This window comes from Lycium barbarum, chromosome 11, assembly GCF_019175385.1.
Source record: "Lycium barbarum isolate Lr01 chromosome 11, ASM1917538v2, whole genome shotgun sequence".
In the NCBI taxonomy this organism is placed as follows: domain Eukaryota; kingdom Viridiplantae; phylum Streptophyta; class Magnoliopsida; order Solanales; family Solanaceae; genus Lycium; species Lycium barbarum.
In genome coordinates, this window is record NC_083347.1 from 24,343,575 (window position 1) to 24,363,996 (window position 20,422).

General features: G+C 34.6%; 1 protein-coding gene across 1 annotated transcript; it reads right to left on the reverse strand.

Annotated features, from left to right (window-relative positions):
* Nucleotides 1–12,263: 12,263 nt before the first annotated feature.
* Nucleotides 12,264–19,565, reverse strand: LOC132617288 (pescadillo homolog). The gene is made up of 13 exons (XM_060332259.1): nt 19,412–19,565; nt 19,251–19,336; nt 17,749–17,997; nt 17,530–17,655; nt 17,359–17,443; nt 17,168–17,278; nt 16,556–16,649; nt 16,203–16,483; nt 15,300–15,407; nt 13,869–13,990; nt 13,547–13,766; nt 13,040–13,258; nt 12,264–12,550 (listed from the first exon to the last, which is right to left on the reverse strand). The coding sequence occupies exons 1-13, from the start codon at nt 19,433–19,435 to the stop codon at nt 12,473–12,475; spliced, it is 1,803 nt and encodes a 600-aa protein (XP_060188242.1). The 5' UTR covers nt 19,436–19,565; the 3' UTR covers nt 12,264–12,472.
* Nucleotides 19,566–20,422: the final 857 nt, after the last annotated feature.

Sequence of the window (20,422 nt, forward strand, 5' to 3'; positions counted from 1 at the left end):
CAAAAAAAAAAATTGTAAGTATAACGTTGCCTACCCAACGTTTTACAAAAGTTAAACAATATATATATATATATATATATATATATATATATTTGTAAGTAGTTTTACAAAAAGTCATATTTTGTAAAACGTTGGCTACCCAACGTTTTACTTGTATCACACAGGGCTCTTCAGTCACACACGGCTCTTGCACGAAGTGGACTCATCGTAGAGCCCGCGAAAATGAGGCACGTGATGTGCTAGCCATATGTAGGGATGTGTTGGACAACCTAACAGATGGTCAGGTATTTTATCATAATTATGGTTGTTATTGGCGTTTTGATATAATAGTTACGCTTATGTGTAATTTGTTTCTTTTACTATCATGTAATTGTATGTTCTTTCTATCATAGTTTGTGTGGCAGCCTTATTCAGAGGCCATCATTAATGGACTTCCCGAGTGGTGTCGGCATGGCCGAATTATTTGGATGGCGCAGGTACCCCTCATTTGTGGAATCTATCGTGAGTGGCATGTGGTAGACTGCGTTCTCAGACAGTTTGGTAGGAAGCAACATATTCCAGGACCATGTGTTGATATTGTTCCTATTCATTACAAACGTGACAAGCGGTATGCTATAAAAGATGAAGATCAACAAAATTTTATGCGTACGGACTATTTATGGGCTAATCGTCGACGAAGGTTAATTCTCGTCGAGTAGCAAACTGAAGAGTCAGAGGAACTATTAGACTACTTTCGTTGGCCTTAGTGATACAAGAGGAGGTTCACCAACGTAGATCTAAACGAGAGCGCCGGCAAACTAAGTGTGGCACAGGGGAAAAGAAGGGACAACGCAAAAATGTCTAGACTTGTATTTCAAATTAAAACAAATGGTGTATTTGGTCATTGCACTTTATATGTAAACAGGGAGTACAAGTCTAATTTCAAGGCATGTTGGTCAAGCAGTTTGAATTCATTGCACTTTGTTTGTAGGATGACAAATTGTCCTTGCACTTTGAATTCAAGGATGACAAATAGTCATTGCACTTTGAATTCAAGGATTACTAAAATATCTCCTAGGTAATAAAGACACTAGCATGAAATATGAGAATTGATTGCTACTTCAAATAGTCCTTGATAAACTCAGACAAGGTATCGATTTTTTTTTTTTGCAAAAAAAAAAAATTATAAGTAAAACGTGGAATGGTCTACGTTTTACAAAAAAATATATTGTGAATTTTGGATTTTCATTCTAAATCGTCGCACGGTGCATGTCTTATTATTTTATTTTTAATTAAAGCTGAGTAGGCATGCAATCGTCAAATCTGCCATGCAATCGTCAAATCTCCCATGCACTCGTCAAATCTGCCATGCAGTCGTAAAATCAAACAGTAGATTAATTTTTTCAAGATCTGCATTATTACATTTGGAAGTCCGTGATTCATTTTTTTATATATCAGTTGAGGATTCCACTTTTCTATCTTGTATTCTCCACTTCTCTCTTGTATTCTCCACTTCTCTCTTGTAGACTCCACTTCTCCACTTTTGTATTCCCTTGAAAATAATATAGCGGAAAATTATGTAAGAGTTAATTTATATTGGGGTGGTGAAGTTGTGTACGAAGAAGGTTCAGTGAGATATAACCGTCGTCCGGGAGCGGTACAAAGGTTCCCAATCTCCCTCAAATACGATCGTCTGGAAGGCTTTTTTAAAAGTAAAATGGCCATAACTGATCCTAACCTTTCAGTGGTTATCACTGGACGATATCCTACGTCAATTACGGCCAGGGGATTTTCCATTTACGAGGAAACTCTTATTTCAGACGATGATTCCTTATCGTTATTTCTTCGAACTCCTGATATATTTAGTAATCATATCAGCATAGCGACACTTGATATGTATGCAACTGTTGAACGCTCTACCCATGTTGAAGAACCCACTGACGACGAGTTTGATATTCGAGGTACTACTACGTATCTTCCCACTATGAATATTGGGTTTGAACGAGGTTCACTTTAACAAGAAACAACGGTAGGAGTTGGTAGCCAGACACATAACTTTGGTTGGACTGTGCAGAGTTGTAATGTTCCTGGACTGAGTAGTGCTCCAGGTACAAGTGAATTTGGTGGCGGCAGTATAGTTCGATATCGCCCTGATCAAGTGGAGTCATTTACTGAAAGGTAAATATAACGATGTTTTGTTAACTTAAACGAGGAGACTTCTAACTAATTGTTTTTGAGATTTGAACGCCTTGAATTTTGCTATGTTTATAGGTGTAACGATTTTGAAGAAAACCCCGTATTGACTCAGCTCACACAAATTGTGAGCAACAACGATGTAGCTAATGGTTCTCCCACACAGTTGTCTCACGGATGATTACAGGAGGATCATTCCAATTTGAACAATCACCTGGTTGCTACTACGTTGATACCATATATTATGGTCGACCCACACATCAGTATTAAGTCGGTTCAGGAAAAAATAAAAGGGTTGTATACGTGTTGACACCCAATTTTGTCCCGCCTCTCCTACGAAATACCTATTTTGCGCTTCTAATATTTTTGGGAAAATAAAAAATATATATTATGTTTTACTATAATTATTAGCCTCTTATCAATACCGGCATTGCATTTATTCTATTACAATTACTAGCTATCCTCATCATCATTTATCACTTATTATTATTATTATTATTATTATTATTATTATTATTGTTATTATTATTAATACCGCATTATTATTATTATTATTATTATTATTATTTTCGGCATTTTTACCAACTTCTGCATACACATCGTATTTATTTCACATATTTAAAAATGACAGCGTTTATTTCTTGTCAAAATATTATTGCACGGCGGTTATAGCGTCATATAATTTTATTACCCAAGTCCTAATAATTACACACTTTTTGTATTAGGCAATATTTTGTCACCCTCAGTATATCGTTAATTAAAATGGGTCTTTTATTCAAATTTAGAAGCCAAACTATTTCTTGCACTCAGTCCGCATTTTTGATTTATCGGATTCCAAATCAAAGACCAATCAACTCATAAATATTTTTGACCAGCCCATATTTTTTATCCAAATTTTTAGACCAGTCCATGTTTAAATTTACTAGCCATTCTTTTAATACCCGGTCTAAAAATCGACCCAGTCCATAAATGGACCGGGTCCGACCCATTTTTCATGCGAAATAAGGGAAACCCTAAAAGGGTTCCCCTTCATTTCCCATTTTTCCGCCACGCTCCCTCCTTCTCTCTCTTTCCCTTCTCCTTATTCCCTAAACCCTAAAGCCGTCGCCCCATCTTTCCTCTTCCCTCCCCACGTTACCCCTCTGACATCTCCACTCCACCGTGCCACTGTCACCCCACTTCGTCCTGTTCCCCCCACGCGTCTGTTTCCCCCCACGTTTTCCGCTGTCACCACCATTCCTCGCTGTCCCCGCTCCCTCTCCTCTTTCTTCAACACAAAAAATAAAAAAAAACCGAAGAAGATCTATAAATATGTGGTGGAGTGGGATCAAAAGGGAAAGAGAAGAAAGGATTTTTCGGATCGGTGAAAACCCCAAAGAACGAGGTCTTTCGATTCATGAAATTCCCCTAGAACCAGTCTTCTTTTTCGATTGGTGAAACCCCAAGAGCTAGTTTTACTTTTGATTCGGGAAACCCCAAGAACAACTTGTTTTAGCCGCAGAAATCCCCTAGAAATTAGGTTTCAGATTCGGAAAATCGCAGAAATCCCCATAGATAATATTAGTCCTTTTAGCAGTATTGTTTGATATCGAGTCGAAGATCCATACCATTTTGTCTTGTTTTTGTCCTTAGCATCTATCCGGATTCGAAGGGTGTAAAAATTCCTTTTACTAGCATTTCGAAGTAGATTTGAAGTGTTCAAGGTTAGATCGAAACCTTCGTCTCACTTCGCTGCACCCAAAGAAGGTAATTCTTCATTTTTTTAGCTGCTCTGGATTATTTTAGTTTGTTATTATGTGTTTAAAGTATGTTAATTTGGTTAAATTAATTTAGTTGGATAGATAAGTCTGTTTGCGTGTTTCAGTGTCAGTCTATTTATGTGGTTAAGCATGTTCAGGTATGGTAATTTAGTTTAGTTTATTTAAACAGATAACAACCTTTCTCTAGTTAGTTTGATTACAATTCTTAGCAGTTTGATAAAGGTTTATGTGTTAAGTAAGTATAGTTATTTGTTGTTTATAGTGGTTCATGCTAGTTTAATTGAGTTAAAGCTAATCCAATATGGCCTAGTCAATCTGTTATGAATCGGTTAAACGATAGTTTGGTTAGCTTAAGGGTATGAACGACCCACTTATTAATCTGTCCTTGTGTTAGTTAATTCAAATCAGTTAGTTATTGTGAATGACATGCCAAGTAGTCTTCTTCCATGATTATAAGTTTTGACTGGAAAATATGGTCTAAATCTTGTTTGCAGTACATTTGATGATTCACAAGTAGGATTAAAGGGTATTATGTCTGATTGCGCCTATGCTTATAAATGTGATAATACGAAAATGAGTCTGTCGACTTGTTTTACAAATCAGTAGATGTTTACTTGTGGATTTTGGGATAAATTTAGGTTTGTTGATAAATAACTTAAAAGCAAAACTTGTTTGAATAAGATGAGAAGATCATGTCCTACTCTTGTTTTAAATTAACTAGCAAAGATTAATGTGCTTAGTTCTGCTCTTCAATTGAATCCTACCGTGATTATTTTTAATTATGGAAATCTGATCAGCTGGCATGTATAATTTTACCATATATCCATTTGCCTTGGTGGATATTATTTAATCAATGCATATTTGATCTGTTATTTTCAATTTGGTTCTCCACTGATAGGAAGAAATAGATTATTAGGTAAAAAATAGAATTTCTAGGAGTCATTTCATCTATAGATTTCTGTCAAGTCCTGTTTGTATTCCCATATCATGTTGTCTAAGCTGGAAATGACCTGTTGAGATCTCTTCCCTGTTTTAATCAGCTGCTGTTTAATGGCAGCAGCCCTCTTGTTTGGTCTGAAATCTGTTGGGTTCATCATATGATAATCCTATGCTAAATAAATTTGAAAGATGTCTACTGTAGTTTGCTTAGGTGTGAATTTCGTGAACCTGAGAATTCGGAGCATATGTATTAATTTATAGAATATAGTATACTGAAATAGTCCTCTGTATTTGAACCTGGCATTTCGTCTCTGTGTCTGTTAAATATGTTCGTCTATAAATATGAATATCCTTGTTGAATACCATTGATGTATATGAATCTGTGGTCCAATCCAGCTTGTCATGCATTTAATTCAGTTTGTTAATTTGAAACTGCCTTGCATAAAGTTTGGACAGTCGAATTGAAAATGATAGCATGGTCTTTTGTCATTTAGTCTGCCATAACTGGAATGTTTATATTCTGTTATAAGATTAGCTTGGGGAATGCCAATGAACAAATGCTTTGGGTTCAAATTGATTGATTATTGATTGTTGTGTTCTAGACATTTTTTGAACAGCCGCCGACCTTGACTTAAATAATTCTGTATAAATTGTGTGGCCTGTGATTAGAATTAGTTAATGAACGCTGGGAATGTCATGTTTTGGTTCGAAGATGCGTATGTCCTGTATGGTTTGTGCTTTTTGTTGGAATATCCCATGATATATTAAATATTGTGTTCAAATAATGCATTACGTTGACTGAAATTAGAACTGGTACTGCTGGGCCGAAAGTCTGTACTTTGAAGAAGAAAAGATAATTACCCTTTATAATTTAGTCGAGCAGCATTGCTAGCTCTTGGCAGAAATGATATTTTGTTGCAATTATTAGTGTTTTGCTTTATTAACACAAAGAAAATGAACTGAAATGTGCCTGAATGCCATAAATATCCCTCCTAAATTCAGTAGATGTTTGGTATATCATGAATCTGCCCTGTTTTTACGTCATAAGTGTATGGTGGCTGATTTGTGTATACATGAGGTATACATTAAATATACATACTATATACATAATCCTACTGATCTGTTTTGAGCTTATATTTTACATGTTTGACCTTATTCATCGATTATATACTAATCCTTTTCTTCTGTTTTTTTTTATGCATGACTATCACGTACGAGTCTGAGAGACTCGTCTTCTTCCGCATTCGGAGTTGGGCTAAAAGCCCAATGTGACTTCTCTCCTGTCCAGTTCTGTCCTCAACAAACAAAAATATAGAAAACAAAGCTTCTGGGCCAAAGCCCAATAGACAACAGCAGCAGATCAGCAGTCCTAAAATGGGCTGAGCCCATCTAATATCACTCGCTCCTTTATTCATTTTTATGCATTTGATTTGTATTTGTGCAACTAATATTTTACTTTGTTATTTCCTTGACTTAGATGAACCTTAGCAAATTAGTGGGGTTAGAAATAATGGGTAGTTAATTTAAAGAAAAACCAACGATTGATTCCATAAGTCTCATTTTCTTCGTTTTATGTTAGAACTACTTATAGTATCCATAACGTTATCTTTCTATTATTAGAGTGATTGATTTTCAAAAAATAGCATGACTATATATTTTGAGCTAAAGTAATCATGATCTATGCTTACTATCTTTAAAAAAAAAGAAAAAAAATTAAAGCGTCATTAATACCTAAATAATAACTTAAGTATATTTTATGAACTTTGATTCATCCAATCATACATATTTTTTTAGCAGAATGTAGTTAAATAGAGTTAGTAAATGAGAAAGAAAGTTCATCTACTTTTTGCATCCTAATCAAAAATAAAGTCTAGATTTTGTACACTATTATATTCATACAATATAATTTTATTCTAGGTTCAAATGCGCTAAGTTCTCTCTTAAAAGCTTCTACTCCTACATAAATCATCATATTTTGCCAATCTCATCTCTAAAATAACATTGTCATTTAAAGACTAGCGATATTTATAAGTCTTATTTTAAAACAGCATTTAAAATCTTCTCTTGCATAAATTATTATATGTTTTTCTGTAAATCTAATTAACCTTATTTTCCATTTAAGCATTATAGTTAGCCAAATTATTATATGTTTTGTAAATCCAATTAATCTTAGACTTGTAAGCCATTTCTAAAATTTAAGCATTATATTTAGCCTTAATTAATTAACCTAAGTTTGGTCGGATAACCGTAAGTTAACGGATTCTAAAGGATGCCTAACCCCTTCCCTTTAGGATAATATAGAGCCCTTACCTAGAATCACATTGGTTAAGCAGACTATTAACAGAGGTTTAGTTTTAAGTTTGCCTTAGTTAACATCTAGGTGTCCTAATTCACCGTTAAATTAATTAGGTGGCGACTCCTTAAATAAAACAAATAGGAATCTCCAATATGTTGTACTCCTAAATTAACCCGGTTAAAATGGGTGTGACAATACGTTTACTCCTAGTTATAGAAAAGCACAAAAGGGGTGTAAGAAAGTTATTGAAATGGTATATGGAGATTTTGAAAGCTCTTTCAAGACATTTCCCCCGTACATGGCTGCCCTATAATATTTCAATTCGGGGACCGTTGTTGAGTGGGAGCACTAGTCAACCACAATGCAAGGCGAACACATCTTCAAGTGTCTTTTCTGGGCTTATAAACCAAGCATCGATGGATTCAACAATTGTAGGCCAGTCATCTCAATAGACGGCACTCATCTATACGGTAAGTATGAGATGAAACCGTTAATTGTTGTTGGAATTGATGCGAACAATAACATTTTTCCACTTGCATATGCTATTGTTGCACGTGAGAGCTTTGAGTCTTGGACGTGGTTCCTTGTGTTGTTGTGGAGACATGTTGTTTGTGGGAGACAAGGAATTGGACTTATTTCTGACCGTCATCAGGGCATCTTGCAATGTGTCCAAACACATGATTGGTTATAACCACCATCCACACACCATAGGTTTTGTGTTCGGCATTTGAAAAACAACTTTAATAAAAAGTTCCTCAACAGTGACCTTGAGCAGCTAAGTGGTTGGCGGCTACAGAGCACCAGAAGAAGAAGTATAAAATGAGGATGGAACAAATCAAAAGATTGTCACCTCTAGCGTATCTGTGGTTAAATAATCTTCCAGAGGAGAAATAGACATTGATTAAGGACAACGGTCATAGGTGGGGGGCTATGACTACGAATGTCTCCGAGTCTTACAACGGTTTATTGAAAAAAGCTCGTGGATTGCCTGTTACTGCCATGATCGGTCTAACGTTTAAAAATCTTGTTGATCGGTTTGTTGAAAGAAGCTCCCTTGCTGCTTTATTGATTGAGAATAACAAGTCTTGGCCGCTGGCCGTTGAAAAGAAGTTTGATGAATACTGGGAGAGGTCCCTAAAGCACTCTGACATGCAGCAATACAATACAGCTGAAGGGGTCTTTGAGATTCTGACATTTACACACGAAAGTAAGGGTGGAAATATCCATAAGTTCTCTGCCGAAGGGAAAAAGTGTTCGTGTGGAAAGGGGAGAAACTACCATATGCCATGTTCACATGCCATTAAATTTTGTGATATCCGCGGAATTCAGCCAAAGACCTATGTGTTAGCAAGTACCACAGTTGCAGGTATCACAAGCAAACGTACAGTGGAAATTTTTCACTGTTGGGTGATGAGGCATATTGGCCACCTTCTCCCGTCAGTTTAATTGCAAACACTGAATACGAGTGAACTTCAGGAGCGCGGAGTACAACTAGAAGGAGAAATGAAATGGATATAGCTCCTGTTGGCATAGCTAGGAAGTGTAGTATGTGCAAGCAAACAGGTCATAACAAGAATCGCTACCCCGACAAAAATCAGTAGTTGTTGTTGCTTGTTGGTTTTTATGTTTTTTCCTAAGTTGTATGATCGTTATTTCCTTATGTAATCTTCCAAGAATATATAATATGTCTTGTGCTGTTTAATTACGTATTTAATTTAACATTTACTATTTAGATAATGTGTGACGTTTATTTAACATATATTTTAGTATTTTTTTTATGTTCACATATATCACACGTTTTTAATTATTGTATGACTTTGTTTGAGTTAGAATATTTGTTTGAGTTAATTATTATATGACTTGTGGCGTATGTTTGAGTTAAAAAAAAAAACTACAGAGAATTTTTTTTTTAAAAAAAAAAAACAGCCTGATATAATATATACCCAACGTTTTGCAAAATCTTATTTTGTAATTACTTGTAAAGTTTTTTTGTTTGTTTGTTTAATTCGTCTGATAGGTTTAAAAAAAGTTGGGGTATAACGTTGCCCCATCCACGATAAACCCCTTTTGGTATATCGTGGAAAGAGCAACCCCCTTTGATTTTTTTGGGGCAAATTAATGCCGTTTAGGCTCCGGACTCTAAAAGATTGCTATTGAAAGATAAAATATAACATAAATTTGAATAAAACTTATAGACAATGGTTGTGTTAAAGAAGTCTTGATTGCGTTACTAAATATATTTTTCTACTTGGGTCAGGGGGGGGGGGGGGGGGGGGGGAGAGAGAGAGAGTTTGATACCCTATGATTTGTACAACAATTTTGTAAGGAAACCTAATAGTTTGATGGCTAAGTTGTTATTCACATGTAGTCAAAGTATACTATTTGATGGTCCTATCACTCCTATGGATCTGTTGAAATGGCTGTTTCATGATGTTCTTTTTCCTGTAAACTTTTTATCTTTTTCAATCTGTTGTGCTTGTGAACTTGTAGGAAATGTCAAACCTAGAGAAAGTCCAATGATCGATATTTTGTCGCACAACTATGTATAATAACCTCAATAGAATTTGAATATTCTTTTTGAAAACTTGATGGGTTTCTATAGGAATAAGATTGTGAAGTCATAATCAAGACCTACTATTTTAAATTTTCTTGACAAAAATAGTTGAGGTCACAAAACAAAGCTACAAATTTCTAGTATGTTCGGTCAAACTTCTAAAATTTGTTTATTTCAAAAAGCGTGTCTTTTTGTCATAATTGCTTTCCAAAAAATTATTTTTAAAAATTAATAGTTTGTGTTTGGCCAATGAATTTAAAAAACACTTATCGAATCAATACATGTGACCTAACATACAAATGACATACACATGAGATACTTGTGACATACACTAATATATCATGTGTATGTTACTTGTATCTCGTGTCTGTCACTGCATGTAAAGCGATCGATACACTTGATATAAAATGACATACATCCAACATACAATAATTTCACCACTAGACCACCACCAGAAACACCATAACCACCCCTAAAGATCACCATAATCACCACTTGTACCATAGCAATGCAAAAATCATTGCTCTACCAAAAAGAATTTTTTTTCTTTCAGATATGTTTTGTTGGAGCAAGATCATTAGAGAATATCAAAGAAAAAATAAAGATATTTTTTAGATGTGTTCAACAGCAAACAATCATCGTTTCAAGTATTTCATCCACAAACGTCGGACGACTTTGTACAAGATCTTTAATATATTTTAAATTTTCAAAGCTCAAGTGACTTTTCATGGTGCTTGAATATTTCAAATTGAACTCTTCGAATCAAAGGAAGGAATTCTATCGATACGGAGTACGTGAGATGAGAGAGAGAGATTGGACGGGGAGAGAGAATTGGGAAGAAGGGATTAGATATACCAAAGTTGGAGCCTAAAATTAAGGCATACCTATTCTCTTAAGTTGCTATATTTTGGAAACTATTGTTATGTTGAGTAATTACTTGAAAGTGTCTATAAAAATAGTACAAAAATACCCTATATGCATGTCTAAAACCATAAAATTCAAAAGATATTTTGATTATATTATACAGACGTCTAGTTTAAATTAAAACTGTAACATTTAAAAGGTTTAATTAGTTTTTAAAATTTCGTGTCCAACTAAATTTGGACATACAAAATAAAATGAAGAAAATGTATATTATGAAATGCGTCGAAAATACTGAATTTGAAAGAACTCATTGGTGATGGACTAAATCCCCCACTAGTAGGGGATGTATAGCTGGGTAGTCTGTTGTTTTGTTGTTTGTATACATAGAGTTGAATTTCCAAATGACAGACTTTTTAGGGTCCATTATTTGTGTAAGAGAAGTCAGATATGAACGTTACAGTGTGAGTGTATCGTAAGATGTGTTGTTTTGATGGTAATGCTTTAGTGTATATACAGCCGACGGCATGCAAATTCATGAATACGGTGGCGGAGCTAGCTTTTCGCTTATGGGTTTGGTAGAGTTCAGTCATTTTGGCACAAATTTTATACATATGTCAAAAAATTCACTTAATATTATATGAATAATTTATCAAGAATTCAATAACTTTCTTTTTCTATAATCTAGAACCCATAAATTCAAATTCTAACTCCGTCTCTGCATGAATATGGATAACTGTGGAAACCGCCTTCTCCTCTTATATTGACATTTTCATTTGAACAATTCTTCGAAATATTTTTTATTAATCAACTCAAGAAAAGAACAATTATTTGCCACAAATTGACCTTAGAGAAGTATATATTCATTCGCCAAATCTTGCGCAGTTCCATTCAAATTTGATTTTGTTTGAATGTTTAAATCGAGGAAGGATGATTTTATTAGTATCAATAGAGTAGTGATATGAACGTAAGGATGACGCAAGAGAGGAATCAACTTTGCTTTTTTTCAAATTTGGGGTAGGGAAAATGGAAGAGGTACTGATTAAAAAGTTCAAGTAGCCAACCAACTAAGCTATTAAGATTTCCCGAGAAATCAACTTTAATTTGCATTTATCAAAAAATACCACTATTTATTCATCTAATTAGATTAATTAAATCCTTAATACTCTTATTTATTACTCCCTCCGTTTCAATTTATGTAAACTTATTTCTTTATTAGTCTATGCCAAAAAAAAAAAATTCTTACTGTATTTAAAAATAATTTAACTTTATGCAATAATTTATACACACACAAACTATATATGACTCTTAACACCACAAGTTTAAAAATCAACTCTTCTTTCTTAAACTCCATATCCAATTAAATTAGTTCACATAAATTGAAACAGAAGAAATATTATTTATGTCTACTGTCCCGGGTTCATACAAACAAACTCAAAGAAGCCTAAAAATAGAAGAATGAGTTGGGGGGTGGGGGGTGGGGGGGGGGGGGGGAGGAGAGAAAAGAGACGTAAAAATAACGAGTAAACCCTATGTTAAACCAAGAATCAGTTAGATAACATATTTTTGGTCACCCTTGATTTCATGCCTAAAAAATAATTTTTTTTTAAAACAAAAAAAGATGTGCGTCAACAGTCACCTGTAAAATTAGGGTATCTAAAGGGGAATATTTTTTCGCATGTCCAGGAAAAAGGTGTATGTATTAAGCCGGTATTCAATTAAGACATACAACGCTAAACATAACACACCTACAATAGCAAAATTTTAGCCAATTGGCAGTAATGTACAATAAGTCTAATAGAACTAACAATCCGAAAGGAAAAAAACGATAAACAGCACAGCACAGTGAACAATTTCAGATCACGGCACTCGTTGCTTTGCTTATTTCTCTTATTTCTTTCCTTCTTCAATTTTTCTCTTCCTCTCTTTCAAACGATCAACACTAGCTTGTTTCCTCTCTTGGCCGATCTGCAAGACAGTTGTATACATGAATCAAGACAAAGCAAACTTGATAATGTACAAAATGAACAGTAAGATATGTCTCATCAGCCTCATGAGAAACCAAAGATGATGAATAAAAATGCTGCAAGTTAAAAAGGGGAGTTCGCAAGGAACGGTGTTTGCTTCTATTATAAGTGCTTCTGGAATAAGTAGTTGGGAAGACACACTAAAGTATACGGCAGTAAGTTCCAAGATGTGGCTAGATAACATGTACAAAGAACAAGTTCCAAGGTGATGCAAGGTAACGTTGTATAGTTTTTAGCAACTCCAATAACCGTTACCACTTTACCTAAGGCATTTCTGTTTTATATGAGGCACAAACTACCATTTTCAATGGCATTGCTTCTTTAGTTAACTGTTTTAAGAAAACCAAAGCAGTAGCTATACATAAACAGATCAACCATGCTAAAGTACAAATATAACATTGCGTGGAACTATGAGAGAATCAGACATTACCTTCATAGCTTTTAGTAACTTCTGCTTTTTACGTGGCATGAGAACGTTGGACATGCTATCTGCATCCTTGGAAATTTGACTTAAATCTGGAAGAGAATCTTCTCCAGTATCAACGTGCTCAGAAACACTCTCCTTATTCCCATCTGAAGCAGCAGAAATTTGGGTACTTCGAAGTTCTTTTTTCAGTTCGTCATGATACTGCTTCTGAAGAACTGACATCTGCACCATCCAAATTCTGTTAGGCTGGAAAAAATGTGTACCACTAAAGTACAAATCAAAAATCAGCTGGAAAGCTATTAGATGTAGAGGTATCTAGTATTAAAACATTACTAGGCAAGTGCAAAATGCCACTGCTCTTCTAGGAGAGACATCATAAAAATTAGTCAGGATTTCGAGCAAATGCAACTCCAGAATTTTTCAATACACTGCCAGTGAAACTTTTTTCCTTCTTTTAAAGGTAAATCAAACCATATATAAATTCCATCGAATCCCTCATCAAAACTGTACCTTGCGCTTTTTCTCGGCAGCTTCAATAGCTTCAGCACGGTCGATGACACCTTCCACAAGTAAATTTTGAGGGTCGTCCAAATCCTCTTTGCCAACCCCTGGCATTGGAAGCACTTCTTTTCTTGCAGCTGCCTGTAGACGCTTGATCGTCTCTGCATATTCAGGAACATAGCCTTCGGCCTCATTATCAACAAAAGGTGATAAGTGTGGCGGAGGAATCCTGTTGACAATGTTAAGCATTCATTACACTGTTTAGTTGACTTTTATTGTTATCAAATAAATAGTAATAGAAACCTAAGGCAGACCACATTATCTGATTTACCTTCCCACAATATATTCCTCAACTGGTAAAAGGATGCGTGCATTAACACAATCATAAATCCACTGTGGCTGGACATATTCTCGGGAAAGGAATTTGTGGCCCTGAGTTGGCCGGTCAACAATCTGCACAAGCATATGATGATATGAACCACATGCAAGTACCAAATATTTCATAAAGAATGTAAAACTAAAAGAATGCTTCAATATATGCAGAGAACACTTGCCCTAAGCACAAGACTTCCATTATCAACGCTAGACATTGGATGTCTTCCCCTAGCATTTAGAGACTGAACATCCTAACCAAACTTTTGGTCAGGAACATCCTAAAACACTAACCTATTATCATTCTTTTTTTCATTAAAAATAATAAAATGGTCTATAAGTCTATAACCAGCTTTTTTTCACATCATATGGTAATAATACCTATCAATTTTGTTATAATAAATGCTGCATAATATACAAGAGAAAAGCAGCACGAAAATGTCGCAGCTTCATGTAGCATACCAACAGCTATAATATTCTTCCTGCACAACTAAGCTTGACACATGCTGGGATTAACTTTCTCACGTAAAACAAAAGACAGCAACAAGGTGAAATAGAAGTTCCAATTTACCATTAAAATCTCATAAAAAAATTTATTCACTACATCTCGATATTAAGTACACAATAAACTCTACTAACTAATAATCTAAAAAACGACTATTTCTTAGAAACTGTATTTAGACTCCCAGATATACCTCGATATGGTTACATGAGTATACACTAGGTATATTAGGCTTTATCGTAAACCGAAGAGGTTAAAAGATAACTGTACACTTCTTCAATGTCAATCGAATGGCACACACTCCATTTTGGCACTAGTAAATTAAATGTCACGACTATTTTCCACTTAATAAGTGAAGGGGAGAGAGAATCAAGGCTTTGCGAGCAGAGGATAGAAGCATTTCATATAGATATAATATACACACACATCATCTCAGGTTTGGACTCATTGGCATGACCATAAAATGCAACTTACTAAATTTTTTAAGTCAATGCTTTCCACTTCCAAATGTGAAGCAGAGCCACCACACCCACTTTAGAAGTGCAATGCCAAATTATTGTTGCTATCAAATGGTAACAACTCCTTTTATACAAGTAAATTTTACAATACGAGGAAGAGAAGGCAGAAACCAGAAGGATGTGAAGTTATTTTTCTACATGTGAAAACATTAAAGGAGGGTTTTGAGCTAATGAGTAAAATACATTATTTAATAAGTCATGTTGAAATCAAAACATAAAAAAACGTTATTCATAGCGGATAACACGAGGAGAAGTATCAACAGGATGTATCATGTGTACAGTTTCACAAGATACATGTTAAAGTAAGATTTCTAGAACTGTTTCCGCACTTAGTTTATTTCTACAAAATTTCAATTTTGTAAAACCTTACCTGATGAGTAATACTCTGGTCAGTCTCTTTAAATGGTGCCCCTTCTCCATCCCAAGAAACGACACCACCAAAAGCAGGGATAACAAACAACAATGACTCTCTGGGAACCTAAGCATGAGAGACAAAACCAACATAATAAATGAGAAGAGGAACAAAAAAGTAAAGGACACAGCGGCACCACGGTCACAACAATATTACTTTAGTAATAACCGTGAGTTAAAAACGGCAACATAAGTGAAAGAAAATGGGCAAAAAAGGGACACATAAGAAGCTACATATTCAGGTCATTCTTCCGTGAAAATGAAATGTCAAAACTTCGAAGAATAAATGAAATGAATATGAATATGCATAACAGGTAATTTAACCCTAAACAAGAAATGAAAAAAAATCAATAATAGCAGGCATAGCAACCAGATTAATTTCTCGATATCACTACATGGACCCCTCAAATTCTACTCCCCGCACAGCCAAGCCTCCAAATCAACTATAGCGCTATACTAGAAATGAAAATGCCATAACCAATTCAAAAATGATGTCACAAACAAATAAAACATTTTGAATTTCCTTGTTGATGCAATTAAATGATCATCTTCTTCTGGGATTAAATGCAATTTTCTGTTATGAATCTAATGAATCTCATCCGGGTAACAATTTGAGCTTCCCTTCCTAAAGTGCTCTTACACTATCACAGAATGACAAACCACCACAATCCCTTTTTCCTACTACAGTTGGAAATGAAAGAAGATAGCAGAAAAAGATGGATGCAAAGAAAAAAAAAATCATTTTTTGTCAATATAAAATTCTTCATATATATTTTATCAAAAAGAAAATATAAGTTTCTTCATATTACAAAAACCACCATTTAAATATATATTCTTCCACTTTAAAAGAAACATCTCCCACCTCACGACTCAAGAAGAACTTGATATCCTTGAAAAGTGTTTTGCATTCCCTGGTTTCGGAATCATCTTCATCAGTTTCCGCAGCATTTTGAACAAGGTGCATTAATGCACCTAGTTCATTGGAAGTAAGCTGTTGTTGAAGTTGAGCCAGTCTAAGTTCAGATTCCTCATAGTTTGGCCCCTCTCCCAGGTCCTTACTCGCGTCAGATTCAGACAAGCTAGTAGCTTTTGACTCTGGCAGGGAGGCTCTGTTATCGAAGTACCTGGATAATGCATAAAGATCTGCAAAAAATGTGATAAAACTTGTTAACATCTGATAAAAAGTGAAGTGAAAAGGAAAAGATGAAATCTTACCGGCAGCTAAAGCTTCAAGCCGAGGATCAAGAATGGGAGGATACTTCACATTTATTGAATGGTAAAGCTTGAAATTAACAAAAGCTAGGAGTGTCTGCATTCAAAAAATTTACCAATAACAAGGTAATAATATATTAGAGAAATCAACTCAGAAACAAGAAAATACACATATGCATATAACTCTACCAACGTAAATCTATGAAAGACTTGGATAGAAGCAAGAAAAATTCTCTCCCTTCCAAATTCAAGGGAGAGGCATACAACAACTTTGCCAATGTAAATCCTTGATAAAAGCACTTACAATCTAGACACCACTTTAACTAACTAGTGTTTGCGCACAATTGCAAGAGATCATGGCATGATGAACACACACAGGTTACTTTTCTATTTCACTCTAAACATACTAGCCAACTTCGCCTTTGGACAGATATGCAGTTAATAAGATGGCTCACCAATACGAACTCCTATTCTGCTTAACTCTCCAGCAAAAGTAGCAGACTCAAGGAAATGATCAAGACTTCTACTATAAAGGGTTTAAGTTGAATTACTCTTACAAGCCACAAATACCACAAATACCAATTCAAAATAATGATATATACAAATGTTACTTGCCTCATAAAATTCCAAGAAAGTCAGCATGATGTTGTAGTCAACATCATCAGGAAGTACTTGTTGCAACGCATGTGGAGTTAACCAAGTGATTTTCTGCCCATCTATTTCTGCCTGCAGAGAGTGACTAGTAAATCAAGCTAAGAAAAATATCACCATGTTTGTGGGATTAAACGGCTACCAAGTCATAATACCTGGTAATATATTCCTTTCACTGATATAAATGTTTTCCTCAGTCTGTGAGTGCGAGAAATGTAGGCCTGCCATTCATGACCCAACCTAACCCATGATAAGAGAAAGTTTGATAAGTATGTGTACAGGTAAACAAATAACACAAACAACTAGACCTGAAAAAATGCTTTCACCTTCGACAGTTATGGACACGCTTTACCGGTATCTTCTCTCTCTCGACAGCAGGCAATGCAGCAAACAAGTGTACCATACTAAGGCAGTCATCCAAATCTCTAAGTGCATCAATGAATTTAGGGTACCTAGAACAATCATGATAAACAATAGTAGTTAAATACCAGGCATGCTGCTAGCTCACTTGAAAAACAATGATGGTTTTGATCGGATAAACTAACCTCTCTCGAATAAGCATGTCAAGGGTATAACTGGGCTTGCGAGTTAGCAGGCGTTCAGCAAGATCCCGGTTTTTCTTTGAGACTGCTTTCTTAATCTTCTTCTCATATGCTCGCATTTCTCTGAACTTCTCAAGTAACGGCTCATGTTTAAGGAACAAAATATCTTTGGTGTGATAGTAGGTATGGTGGTTTCCCTTAACCTTCTTCTTGGGCTCACGGGGGAAAATACCTTTCAAGATACATAGCTTCCTGTATCCACAGAGAACAATACAAGGTCGTAAATGATCTCCCCTAAGGAAGGCCCTAGTAAAGCAGACACAACCGACTCCAACTAGTTCAAGATTTAGGCATTGTTTATTGAATCGTCCCTAAATCCCTTCCTATGCAAATTAAAGTCTGAAACACTTTCACATTAACTGCATGCTAATAAAGACGCCAAAAAGCTAATACTCCCTCCGGTTCATAATAAGAGCCCGTTTGGATTGGCTTATAAGTTGCTTATAAGCTGTTTTCAGCTTTTTTGAGTGTTTGGATGGCCAGCTTAAAGTCATTTTGTGCTTAAAATAAGCCTAAAAAAATAATTGGGCTCGTTTGGCTTAGCTTATCTAAAGCAGCTTATAAGCTAAGCTGCTTTTTCTTAAGCCCATCCAAACAGGCTCTAAGTGTCCACTTAGCCTTTTTATTTTGGTTCAAAATAAGTATCCACTTACATAATCAAGAAGGAATTAACTTTATTTTTCCAGATTTGTCCTAATTAAGTGCTAAGTGACCAGATCCCAAAGTGTCAAGTTAATAGTAATATGCAAATTTTAATTAAGGGTAGTTTAGTCAAAATACCTATTTTTTTCCGAGAGACAGTATTTTCTTAAGGGGTGTGCTAAAGGAATTTATACAAGGGGATTCAAAATTAACAATTTTAGAACCCCTTTGCCACTTCACTAGAACTTTTTTCGTATATGAAGAGGATTCAACAACTTATACATAACCCCAAAAAAAAATCACTTTTCCCTATTTGAACAGTATAATTTGAATCCCCTTTTTTCAACCTAGCTGCACCACTAATACAACCAATATAGCTCAAAATCACCAAACAGAAAGATCATACACAACTTATACTTGTCATTGCTTATTACACATGATAAAGGGATTATGCTAAATCCCTTCCATCTAAAACTTTTTGACATTAACTGCAAACTGATAAAGACACCAAAAAGCTTATACCTCAAAAAGAAAAACACAACCAGTAGCAATTTTTGAACCCTTTGCCACTTCACTAGAATCTTTCCTTATGTCAAGGGGATTGATTCAACAGCTTAAAAAAAAAAATCATTTTCCCCTTTCTTCAACCGAACGTCACCACTCATGAGACAACCAAAAATGAGCATAAAAGAATCACATTTTTTAAAATACAAGACCATTCTAAAACCGAAGCACAACAACTTATTCTTCACAATGCTTGTTAATAGACATCAAAAATAGAGAGAGAGAAAAGGGAAAGAGACCTGAAGAGTGATAAACTAACTTGAAGGTATTTCACAGCTTGTGATCTTGTCATATATCTCGCTGCATTTCCTTCTTTTTTCTTCCCCTGCAAAAAACAACAAAACAGCCAAAAAATTATATCCAAATTGAAGAAGAAAAAAAGAAGATTATAGAAACTTACAGCAGGTCTATAATGCTTCGGCATAGCTGTGAAATTAACTTGAGTATAATTGGGAGTGGCCGATTAGCTCGGCGGCAAAGAGAGGTTTTTTTAGGGTTGCTGTAGGATTGGGGTTTAATACAATTTGGAGATTTTTAGGGCCTGTTTGGCCATCAAAATTGTGACTATTTGAAAAAGTTTATTCACTTTAATTAGCTTGTCTTTAAAGTTTGTATTTTGTAAATAATTTTTAAAAATTTGTCATAGTCATGACAATGAAAGTTGTTCATCAATGTGAAGAAAAAAAAATAGTAAGAAGGCGAGGGAAAATTAATATTTTGATTTTAAATTGTTTAATATCTTATATGTATACCGACAAGTTGATATCCATCTCAATCAATTAACTGTTCAAATCCAAACATAAGAACCATTGTTGTATATATTGAATTTTTTAAAAGAAAAATCAGTAAAATATTTTTATTAAATTAATTAAAAAATATGAGGAAATAAATGTGTCGAATAATTAAAATTGAAATGCATATGTCTATGAAATAAATATTAAGTATTATGACATATTAGAAATGTGATATGTTATATCGTAAATCACCGAATTTTAATTCCGAAATGAAAATATAAAGTAATACATTTTATAATATAAAGAAACAATAATCAGAGAATGCAAAGGAGAGTAAGATAAGTAAAGTATTGACAAAGAAGAAAAACGGGTTTTCCTTCTTTCTTAATACTTTAAACGTGAAAAGAGGACGAACAATAGCAATGCAAATTTGTACTAAAAATTATATAAATTGTACACTTTAACCAACTACTTTTTTATCCCACTTAGACATTTGTCGTAGTCTCTCTCCAATAGACTATTTTCAAGAATATTTATTATAAATGGTTAATTTTATTTTGGTTTTATAAATGAACAAGTAATTTGGACACACACGTATTATATTTTTCAAGAACGCGAAAAGTCAAGAGTGAGCAAGTAAAAGTGCACGGAGGAAATAAATGTGTCGGAGAATTAAA

Coding starts and splice junctions, on each gene's coding strand:
- LOC132617288 (XM_060332259.1), bottom strand. CDS start 19,435: ATGCCGAAGCATTATAGACCTGCT. Junction 19,337..19,411: donor CGAAGCATTATAGACCTGCT/GTAAGTTTCTAT, acceptor TGTTTTTTGCAG/GGGAAGAAAAAAGAAGGAAA. Junction 13,259..13,546: donor CTGCCGAGAAAAAGCGCAAG/GTACAGTTTTGA, acceptor TGGATGGTGCAG/ATGTCAGTTCTTCAGAAGCA.